Source organism: Engystomops pustulosus, chromosome 1, assembly GCF_040894005.1.
Source record: "Engystomops pustulosus chromosome 1, aEngPut4.maternal, whole genome shotgun sequence".
NCBI lineage: Eukaryota > Metazoa > Chordata > Amphibia > Anura > Leptodactylidae > Engystomops > Engystomops pustulosus.
This window is the reverse complement of record NC_092411.1, coordinates 81,546,318-81,558,479: the sequence shown is the minus strand read 5'-3', so window position 1 is coordinate 81,558,479 and position 12,162 is coordinate 81,546,318. Positions and strand designations below refer to the sequence as shown.

The window sequence follows — 12,162 nt, the reverse complement described above, 5'->3', positions numbered from 1 at the left end:
AGTCTGCTGTGATGCACTGGCAGCGGTGCTGTACTCAGCTACCTGCACAACAATTGGCAAAGGGCTGACTGCACAAGTGTTGGGATGAAGAAGTGGACAGGTTTTGGAATAGGTTTGGCTTTTGGCTGCTCTCAGACTTGAAAGGCATCAGTTCTAGACTTTAGGGAGCTAAGAGAGTCCAATGCTGCTGAATAATTCATTATTTCCCTGTGTCTGCACCCGCAGAGAAAACCAAACAGCAAACACAGGAACAAAGCCAGCCCTACTACTAAAGGAGGGGAAGAAGGAGAGATTACAGCAAGACGTAAAACTAGGGGAAAGAGAGTCTGAGATGAGGCAAAAATAACAAAAACACAGGAAAATACCACTGTGTGCGGCCACATAAGGAAAAGCTGATCCCTACCGCACTTAAGACCCCCCCAATCTCCACTTCCTGCAGTAAGAAGGGTGAAGGATGCGCCCGTCATTACACAACTTTGCAAAGTCTCAGAAGTGCTATTTATAGAGCAGGAGAAAAGTCATTCAGCCAAAAGAGGAGAGGTCTCCCCTCCTACACACACATCCAGACATCCATACACATGGAAGCAGCAATGAGTGCCACTTCATCCAGCGCCATAGTCAGACATACATAATTAGTATATACACATGTGCCCCATTGCGCTTGTGAACTTTGAGAGGTGCGCGCCATGGCAGGGTGTTCATAAGTGTATAGTAAGGAATCCAGAAATACCGCACCATTAATATCTTCTTCTACTGAGGCGATATGCATGTTCACATGTAAAAGCCGTAACCATATGCACGGGCTGACCCAGTTACTGATATACCTACAGTGTGGGTCCTTTTCTTTGTGGAATATGCACAGGCAATAACAACCAGCGTCGCTATGTGACAGCGCAGAATGAAGGAACAAGCAGTAACTCACCATCACAGTACAGAAAGGCCCCTCCAGTCGCACATCCCTCACAATGACTTGGGGCCACTCCGGAGTGGGGTGCAGCTGGCAGGGTGTGGGAGGGGAGGTGTGCAGCTCAGGCCTGGCACAGCCTAGGAAGCAGCAGCAGCAGCAGGGGCTGAGAGGAGCAGCAGTGACAGGCTGCCTTCCGCTTCACACCCACGCACTCCCCTCTTCCCTCCTGACCCTGCACTAGTCCAGCTTGTTAGTGTGTGTGGATCTGTGTGTATGTGAGCTTCCTTAGCACCACCCATAGCCTGGAGCAACCAATAACACACAGCCAGTGTATCCTCCCACATCAACACCCACGCACCCAGCCACAGAGCTAATGCACCTCGCAAGCTGTGTACATACATACTGTGTATACAAACAAGCCCCTGTATATGCTGCATGTTCTGTGTCACACGCTGCCTATCTATTATGGATGTGCACAGCTTGCTAGGTATATTATGCAGTGAATACGATGTGTAAACTATGGAGCAATACAGATAATAATGTATGGCATCATCTGCCAGCTCATTATACCCATTACATTTATATCATTGAGATACATCCATTACACCCATATTCTTATCGCTTCCTCTAATGCTCACACAGTGTGGTCTATTATACTTCATCTAGAGAAGACCCACACATTTTATTTCCTATGGGCCCAGCTAATTTGTAGGCTAGACAATCTGAAAACGCACCAGATTTATTACAGTAGTTTGGTAAATCTGCAGTACAATGCCATGTACAAGGATGATGTAAGCGGTTTACAATAGAAGTATGTGGGTTATCCCATAATAGACATTTATGGATCGGGAGGGAGGGAGGGAGGGAGGGAGGGAGGAAGGAAGGAAAGAGGGTCTGTCTGGCTGCTAGGACACCCCCTCCATGATAGGTAGTACCTTACAGCATTATTAGCTTGTCCTGTGAGCCCTGGAAGAGATTCTATGGAACGCAAACAGGAAGTACATTCAAGAGATTTCTATTAAAAATGCAAGAGATAATGCAGGAACCTGAATAAACACTCTCCATAATCATCAATGGGCCAGTATGATCACCAATTATCCATCAGGTATGTATTATATAACGGCACAGATTGCAGTATACACCTTATACATGTATACTTCCAGGAGGCCATTATACTTGGACTACAGCTTGCGTCCTCCAGCAATGGCAGATATTCAAGGGACATCAGCAGTCTTGTGCCACCCACAATCCAGCGTTATGTCCCTGTGCAGTCTGTCACTCGCCAAATCCCAGCTCTGGACATTACCCCACCATACCAGCTGCCCCCTTGCGTAGGGTAAGAAATGGCGTTTCTATAATTCCCTCTTTTATGTTAAATCTGGCCTTTTTACCTATTAAAAAAAAAAATCTCCTCCAAAAAGATATGAAAATAAATTGGAAATTGTTGGAGCGCCTGGGACAAGTCACTTTTTGAGGCTGGATGAAAGCCTTACTTCAGATGTCCCTGTGATGGGTTCTATAGTATCATATCAAAGATAGGCTTCTCATCTTTTTAGACGGTATGAACTACAGAACTGGAGATACATGCATTAAAAACATGCTGATAAAAATCTCTCAACTGTCGGAAGCTCCCAGACCCACAATCGTGATAAGATTTGCAAGATGAAATTCTTATCTTTGCAATATTACCCAAAAGTTTAATTACCACTATATGGTTGTAGGTACTGTATAGAATCCAAAATATGAGCATCTGAAGTGACACTCCTCCTTCAGCCTCTAAAAGTAGCTTATTTCAGGTGACTCTTCTCTGCTCTTTTTCACATGACTTTTGAGGTGTTTTTTTGAATTAATAAACTGGTGTGAGTTCACATAAAAGAAGGAATTCTAGAAAGGAGATTTAATACCCTACTCAAGGATGCTAGTAGTTGGAGTAGTGGAGTAAAAGCTGGCGACAGGTTCCTGTAGCTTATAACCACCGCACAGCAAACATATTTTCCCCAAAACATCTCTAATGTGGTTGAGAAGAAAATGAATTTAACAAATTTACTTGGCTCACTTCCACAGATGCAGCAGAGTCATGGGTTCAGTTTGCGGGACCGTCCAGAGTGCTCACATCGCACCTTTCTCTTCTCACATCATCGCCAGGGAGATGCCCATGCTCTGCCCATGGAGCTAGAAAAGCCAAGATGTGGACTCCACTGCTCCATGCACATGTCCGGAGATGAGTTACATCTAAGATCTGAAAAGCGTTGTTGAGTACGCAAGATGCTTGAACATGATTAGGGATGGCTCTGTGAACTAGCCCATGGCACAGATACATCTGCTTCATTGAGACAGATGGCTTTGTAAACTGCATTTTCTTCTCAACACAAGCTTACATTAGTGGATAGGGACACAGGTTGCTTGTCAGTCTTTGGTTCTCTCTCTCAGCCTTATTATGTGGGATAAACCTCCGCCACTTGTGTATAAACAATGTAAGCATATTATAAAGGGACCATTGTTTCACTGGTGTCTTTGTTAGTTCTCAGTATCACACCTGGTTACTAAGCACGGCTTTGGCATACTGTATGTCACTCCCACATGCCAATATAATATTAGAGCCTAATAACCCTTTACAAAGGGAAACAAATTCTAGTAGCAGCACGTCAGAGTGCATGTAAGTATATGTATGTGTGTGTGTACTGGTATGTATGGAAGAATTGATTTTGTCATCAGACAAGCAGCAATAATCCCGGGGTGTCTGTCCACCTTAGTGTGTGTATGTATGTGTTTCATGAAACACATTATTTTTGTGATTGGATGGTTGACTGGAAATATTTATGCAGTGAGAGAAGAGCAAGTACTACCACGGTCCACATTAAGGCCTCATGCACATGACAATGTTCTTTAAACATGAGCTCAGCCACACAATATGTGGCTCACTCCCCCAATGCCTTCTATTGGCACACTGGCCTATAATTTTGTTGTGCGGGCAGACAGCACATTCGTGGCACAGTAATGTACAGTACCTCTAGCGTATGCGCCACACCGTGCGTCACTAGAAGATAGGACAGGTCCTATACCTGCCTGTGTCTGAGTTGTTGGCAGTCACTTCTAATGGACATTGTTGGGATGAGTAGCTGTCACTCACTAATGGCACACGGCTGTTGTTTGAGGCCTGCAAAATGCACATTTAATGTGCATAAGGCCCAAACTTGCAATTATCCGAAGTAAAATAAACAATTATTTCCATCTTCTCTCTAGTAATCCTCTGTTTCAGTTCATATGGCAACATGTTTGACCGCAAGTATTGCCAAAGGATTCGATTATGGCTAACTAAACTCCCAAGTGGGGCAGATCCCACCATTTATTGTGCGTTGATGCATGATAGCAGTCCAGCCGCTCCCCCCTCCATGTGTTTGTCAGGTAAAACTTATACCCGGTCTGACCTGGTGTAGTTTTGCATAAAAACCTGCAAACAAAAGTTTTCACATTTTCCAAGATGATCCCACTGGGCTGGGCGCCCCTGTATGACTTCCCCACACCAACATTGCATGGAGGTGGCTTAGTCGCTGTTACAATCACTAATTCTTGCATTATCCCAGTATACTGTATCTATGTGTATTTCCATACTGTTGTGTTACACATATTAAGAAAGGAGCAGACTTCATATTCTTTGTCAGCAGAAGTTGGCCCCTGACCGACAAAGTCTTGCTCCATTTTACTGATGAGATGCCATAATGAAATAATGCAGATAAGTAGAATACATATAGGACTTATTACCAGCTTTACACAGAAATACTTCAACTGAAATACGGAGAATCCCAATGTAGACATATGCTCCAAAAACCCAGACAAAAATAAATTTACTCTCAATAAAATCTACAACAGAAGGCTAATACTAAAGCCAACATCTTCGAAGCATTTCCAGGGCTGATGAAACACATAGACTGTGTGGCTGAGTGAGCACAATTTCTCAGGAACTCAAAACTTCATGCCAAAGACACGAGGCAGGCTTTCTGTAAAAGGACAGCCTCACCAAGTAAGGCTTTGTTCACATCTGCACTGTGTCTGAACAAATCTCAAGGCATGATAGAATATTTATCCAGCCACTGAAATGAAGGCTAGAATTTGACTGTAAGAGGATTTGACACAAAGCGTTGTGGCTCCTGGAAACTATAGAGCAGATAGTAACAAAACACTCTTTTTACTGAGGAGAATCCTGTGCACAAAATAATCAGTCCCTATCCCAAGCAGAAATGATCAAATAATGAGCTAGTCCAAACTATAATTTAGAGCCCTATTTTACAATACAGCTAAGCTTCTGAATTAAGCAGAACTTTTAATATCCAGCCCTAGATATGAGCAAGATACTTTATAAGAAATCTACCCTAAATATCCATCATTATTAACCAGGGGCACTTTCATAGATCCAGGCAGCATGACATGGTTATCTTCTTATATTTATTATCCATGGCACCCTTCCTTCTAAAAATCTACTTTTAAAATTATGCTAATAAGCCTGAGGGGTTCTGGGGGGAGGGGTTACCAGAGGCCCCAAGTGCTGCAGCTTCACAGGCTGTTACACTGTGCTGGAAGAATTCACCCCTCTGACTGTGTGGTAAAACGTCATCTTGCCTCCCTAAGATTACATCAGACAGAGGAAGGGGAGGGAGACAGTTTAACAGCCTGTGAAGCTACAGCACATTAACATCCCCAGAGCTCTTCTGGCTTATTAGCATAGCTTTAGAAGGAAGGAGGCAAGGAGGCCATGTATAACTAATATAAGATTGCCACAGTAATGGTGCCTGGATCTATGAGTAAGTATCCCTGGTTTATCATGCTTAAAGGAGTATTCGCACTTTGGCAAATTAATGTTATAATTTGTAGAATGAAAAATTATGGGTTTTTCCTTTATACTTTCTGTATCAATTCATCACGGTTTTCTAGATCTCTTGTTGTTTTCATTCTATAGGAAGCTTCTATGGTTACTTCCAATAGACAGAAATCGGACCATGGTCACACTCCACGGCTCTTAGACTATTGAAGCAAATTATATACAGAGAAATCCCACAGAGCCAAGATAAACCTGTAGAATACATCTTCTGGTATTGTGGCTTCTCATGTACAGTCTTATGTTACATGTTATAACACTTCTGGTGTAAGGTCTGCATCCTGCCCCCGGCCAGCCAGTTGTTGAAGCTGATCATAGACCATATGGTATACTATTAGTCATATAGGAGCGGTCACCTACAATCTCTAAATCTTTAAAACCATAAGAATACAATATTTACTAAATAATATGAAAATGTGGAAAAATTTCACATATTCAGTATCCACCATATGCAGAAACAGGCGCCATCCCAACTCATCTACAGGTTTGCTTCCCGTCCACCCGTTACAATAAGAAGAACTTACATTGAAGAAATTGGTCTTGTTCCTCTCGTAGAAGAGCCCCTGTGCTGGCATGTGCTTCAGCTGCTGCCACGGGATACTGCTGCCTAGCAACACGTCTCTGGCCCACTGCAAGTTCTGTGGAGACAAGAGGCAAGATGAAGCCGGGATATGCTGTGCATACATATACATCCATGTCTAGCTGACACAACGCCAACATACATACATATACATCCATGTCTAGCTGACACATCCTCTGCAACCAACATACATACATATACATCCATGTCTAGCTGACACATGCTCTGCAACCAACATACATACATATACATCCATGTCTAGCTGACACATGCTCTGCAACCAATAACATACATACATATACATCCATGTCTAGCTGACACATCCTCTGCAACCAACATACATACATACACATCCATGTCTAGCTGACACATGCTCTGCAACCAACATACATACATATACATCCATGTCTAGCTGACACATCCTCTGCAACCAACATACATACATACACATCCATGTCTAGCTGACACATGCTCTGCAACCAACATACATACATGTACATCCATGTCTAGCTGACACATGCTCTGCAACCAACATACATACATGTACATCCATGTCTAGCTGACACATGCTCTGCAACCAATAACATACATACATATACATCCATGTCTAGCTGACACATGCTCTGCAACCAATAACATACATACATATACATCCATGTCTAGCTGACACATGCTCTGCAACCAATAACATACATACATATACATCCATGTCTAGCTGACACATGCTCTGCAACCAATAACATACATACATATACATCCATGTCTAGCTGACACATCCTCTGCAACCAACATACATACTTACACATCCATGTCTAGCTGACACATGCTCTGCAACCAACATACATACATATACATCCATGTCTAGCTGACACATGCTCTGCAACCAACATACATACATGTACATCCATGTCTAGCTGACACATGCTCTGCAACCAATAACATACATAAATATATTCCATTGTGGCCATTCATATTACAAATGTCATGAAGAAAACCGCTGTGGTGACTATGGCACAAGCAGATGCATATAGAATAAGATTACAGAAAACCCCCTTGTGTTAGTCATCTATGTAACAAGAAATGTCTGCAGCATATATGGTGGCTTTGCTCTTCTCCGTACCTGCGGGCTGCAGCGCTTACTGCCAAGCAACAAGCCCAATGCATGGACAAAAGTCATTATAGAGTCTGACGGTGAAATGAAAATGGTTACTTGGGATAAGTTCACCACACTGCTAGTACCGCCCGTTATACTGGTCTATTGAGAAATGGTCTAATGTTGGGAGAATTTATCATACACTGCGCACCGGCGTATGATGGCAGTAAACATTAGGGGGCTTAGACCTCCTGATTTTTCTGAGGGGAAGGTGCATCCCTGGACAATTCTATTTCTGGCCCTGCCCGGCGTAGATTTGTGTAAAATCTGGCGAACATTCGCAGGTACACCCTGCGCCAAGCCACTCTGCGCACTCCCCACAACCTCCTACTTAACCTGGAGGTGGCGGGAAGTAGAAAATAATAAAAATAACTGCTATTTCAGGGCTTGTACGCCACAAAAAAACTGCCATACTGGTCCTGATAAATCTACTGTTAACTTGGCGAGGGACGTCACAAAAAGGTGGTGTGAACGTGGCCTAAGACATAATCATTAGAAGTTAAAGAAAAGTTACCAAACTTCCTGTCACAATTTATAAGTATTCAGTGAATTGGAAACATTGGGGGGAGATTTCTGAGGTAAAACTTTTCTAGTCTCTCACGGCCACCAATCAGAGCTCGGTTTTCATTCTATAAACTGATGTGGCAAAATGAAAGTGAAGCTCAACTAAAACAATTTTGCTCTCAGACAGTTTTGATAAATGTTCCAATATCTACAGGCTGAAAACGTTTGAGGAACCATTACCTCACTAAATATACACAGGAGCAGCCCAAATCTCTCTTGCTTTCTGAAAGTTTGCTACAATGTAGAAGTGTTCGTAAAATGATGAGCCATGATTAGACACAGGCTTTCTTCATACTTTCATGTTATTGGCCTCTCAATGTAGAGCACATTCAGAATACAGCTTCCAAGTACAAAATAGATAGAAGACATAACTGACATGAAATGCCCATCCTGATTCCAACCAGTAAAAATAATGTGAAAATTACCCAAATATCAAGACCCTGAAATCCATCTACAATCCACATCAAGTTAAAGGAAATCTACTTAATTCAGGCATAATAAACCAGGGACACTGCGGGTGCGGTCACAGGTTCAGTTTTTCAGATGCAGTTGTTGATGCCCAAACATGGAATGGAGTAAAAGTAGGAGGAGGAGCAGCACCTTTAATTATTTGTCTCAACAGATTATGATCCACACTGGCTTTTGGTTTCAAAAACTGCATCTGACCGCACCCTCACTCATAAGAGGATTACCACAGTCACAGTGCCTAGATCCATATTTGTTATTCATGGCCTCCTTTCTTCTAAAATCAACTTTTATTATGCTAATGAGCCAGAAGGGCTCTCGAAGACATTAACAGAGCCTCTCCATGCTGCAGCTTCACAAGCTGTTACATTGTCTCACTCGTCCCCTCTTTCTCCCTCAGCACATAACATCTCCTTCTACTTAAAGGAAATCTACTGCTAAACTTAAGGAAAATTAAACTACATATACTCACCTAAAGTCCTCTTCTGTAGTGCTTCATTCTGCAGATATATAAAAAGCAGCCTGGAGCGAGGCTATGCTAGGACCGTCATTCTGTGCTATTAATTATTCACATCTCCTGCACGATAGATACCTTCCTCTCCCTGCATGGGTGAGGGAGGTGACGTCACCCGAGAGGCAAAAATAATTAACGTCCCGGAGCTCCAGTGTGCTTTTTATAACTTTTTTTTTTTTACATCGATCCAGGCGTGTCAAGATTAAATTCCTGGAGAAGGGGACTATAGGCGAATACCTGTAGTTTAATTTACCCTAAGTTTAGTGGTAGATTTCCTTTAATGTAATCTCACATCAGCAGGGAGTTTAAGCACATAGAAGGAGGAAGTAGTTAGTGCTCCTGCACACTTTAACAATCTGTGAAGCTGCAGAATGGAGGGGCTCTGGTAACATTCCCAGGAGCACTTCTGGCTCATAAGCATAATTTTAAAAGTTGATCTTAGAAGAAAGGAGGCCATGCATGACAAATCTAAGAAAACTACCACATGTGCCCGAATCTATGACTAAGTGCCCCTGGTTTATCATGCTTGTTGTAGGTTTTCTTTTAATCTCTGGCCTCTTCTTTATTATGATGATTCCAGTTCTATCTTTGAGCAGAACTAAGCATTCCTACCATCTTCCAGTGTCTTAGGAAGAAGAGCTGAACACACTTACTGCTGGCTTGGCAATGTATCTGTGTTACCAAAACAAAACCGTGTCAAATAATAAACTGTGTACAGTACTTCGGCCAAAGCATTTGTACAGCAAACATCCAGACAAACTGCACAGAGCCCACACACAGAAATAGTTCTGCACGCATTAACCTGATGCACACATGCAAGCTGCCAGCAACACTGCTGAAGCCTGCCCTCCATCAGGGCTCCTGTCTCTTCTCATCTCATCACTCCCCTTATTCCCAAATCAACATCTGACTACATTCTCTAGAAGTCAAGGCATATACTACAACTTGTGATCACTAGGGAAATGTCAGTATGATCAGGAAGGACTAGGATAGAGTACATAGCCTTTATGCATTCAATCTAATGAATTCTGGACTCTAATAAAGTTAGAAAATGAACTCCACTGCTGCCTTGAGCAGATGTTACTGTGCACCATAATTTTCAGCAGCTTCTGAAATTAGGCTCAGAACAATCACTGGATTTTCAACAAACTTTGTATAAATTGATAGAAGAAGCTGAATAATGTATCTAATCAGAGGAAAATTCTTCTTTCTCCCCTTATCTGTCTCTTTTCTCTCAATTGCCTTGGAAATAATATTTGCACTGACATTTTTGCAGATGACTCGTAGGAAAAGGGGCAGATACATTGGGGGTCATTTACTAAGGGCCCGAATCGTTTTTTTCCGGCACGTTACCCAAATTTTTTCCTTTTTGTGCCGATTTTCCTTGAATTGCCCCGGGTTTTCGGCGCACGTGATCGGATTGTTGTGCATCGGCGGCGGCATGCACAAGACGGAAACCAACCGGTGGCGTGGCCGTAAGAGACCCCGACGGATTCGGAAAAACCCCCGTATTTAAAAAAAACAACAACAAAAAAAGTGTCGCTTAACACGCACATACCTGCACCCAGCGTAGCTTGGTGAACTCCGACGGACTTCAGCGCAGCAGCGACACCTGGTGGACATCGGGCGCACTACCTTAGTGAATCGCCAGAAGACCCGAATCCTCCACAGGGAATGCGCGGCTGGATCGCGAATGGACCGGGTAAGTGCGTTTTGGAAGATTTGTAATGGCTAAGAAGCTAAGCTTTCCTTTTATTTCAGAAAACTACCACCATTAATCCAGAGCCATAATCACAAGGGATGACGGCCCAGATCCTGTCATTGTATATCTCCTGTTACACACTGCTGATGTAGGGCGGAATAGGGCTGCAATGTATATTCAGTAGTATTGCAGCATATTTTGATCAAGTGATCAAATTTTGATAAGTGATCAAATCCTCCTTCTACTCCACTTCCCCGGGCGACGTCAGCAGTAATGTCCCATTTGTGGAAGGTCACTGTGCAGCCAATAACAGGCCTCAGCAGAGACCCAGCACAAACAGTAGATGAATCTTGTGATGTGTTGAGGTCACTGATGAAGCATATGGATGTCCACAGACACCCGAAAATGTGGTTTTTAAAACTATGATTCAGGCAAAAAATAAGGCCTGCTCCATATTTTGAAGTATGACCACCCAACCCAGTCACACACACCGTGCCTGGGTATCATAGACCTCTGTGGGGACCGTGATCTGCCCAAAATTTATAAGGCCAGATTATGGCCCCAAACACGGGCCATATAAAGACCCCCATTTCTGAAATCATTGTACCCATACAAGTTCCTTTGAGCCATTCTTTGAAAGCATAACACTTATGCAAGTGTCAATGATAACCGTGCAAAGTTTCAATAAAGTTTTATTGGAACCCTCACTAGTCCACAGTATGAAGATGCATCAGCTATGGAAGCCTCGCAGTTCTTCACTGTATAGCCGTGCCTGGCCAACAACTATGGGGGAACTACAATGCAGCTTCATTACAGTGAACTAGGATAGCTGCTGGGTGATAAAGCAGCACTGCTGAGAAACAAATCTGCCAACGATGCGGCCCTTTTAATCTCAGACCTGTGAGGGTCCCAAAGGTCAGTCCCACTGATTACAAAGTGATGGTAAACTGACATGTCTTCGGAATTACCCTTAGGCAACATAAATCAGATGTATCATACTCACTATTCCAAGGTTTTTCTAAAACAAAGAAAAGGATACAGTGAGTCATGTAGAATGCAGTATGTAGAGAGGTTAATTTGTTCGATCCCCCCATCCCCTCACTGGAACTACTACGGTAGTTCATATAATGTGTAGGCAGCGACTGTATTAACTCCAGTGTCATGGCTTGACAGACTGTAGGAGGATAGCTGTGCTCCCAGGGGTCTGCCATCCCATATACAAGATGAATCACTACAAACATACCGCTGCTATGCAAGAGAATTCAAGCCGTAGGAACACTAGTCAAAAAAATCTGTCAATTTCCGTCATGCGTTGGCTGCTGATGGAACTTCTAATCAGAGATTGACAGAGAAACTTTGGTAAATCAATAACAGAAGGCGTCTTCTCAGCGTAAACGGCAGACA

The 12,162-nt window shown here is 43.0% G+C and overlaps 1 protein-coding gene across 6 annotated transcripts in view; it reads right to left on the bottom strand.

The window, feature by feature from the left end:
- CABIN1 (calcineurin binding protein 1) overlaps nucleotides 1-12,162 on the bottom strand; it is a 96,941-nt gene that overhangs the window by 23,171 nt on the left and 61,608 nt on the right. For all 6 annotated transcript variants that reach the window (XM_072145256.1, XM_072145249.1, XM_072145241.1 and 3 more), the window contains exon 29: nucleotides 6,305-6,418. In XM_072145256.1, coding sequence (XP_072001357.1) covers nucleotides 6,305-6,418 — 114 coding nt within the window. The remainder of the gene's footprint in view (nucleotides 1-6,304; nucleotides 6,419-12,162) is intronic.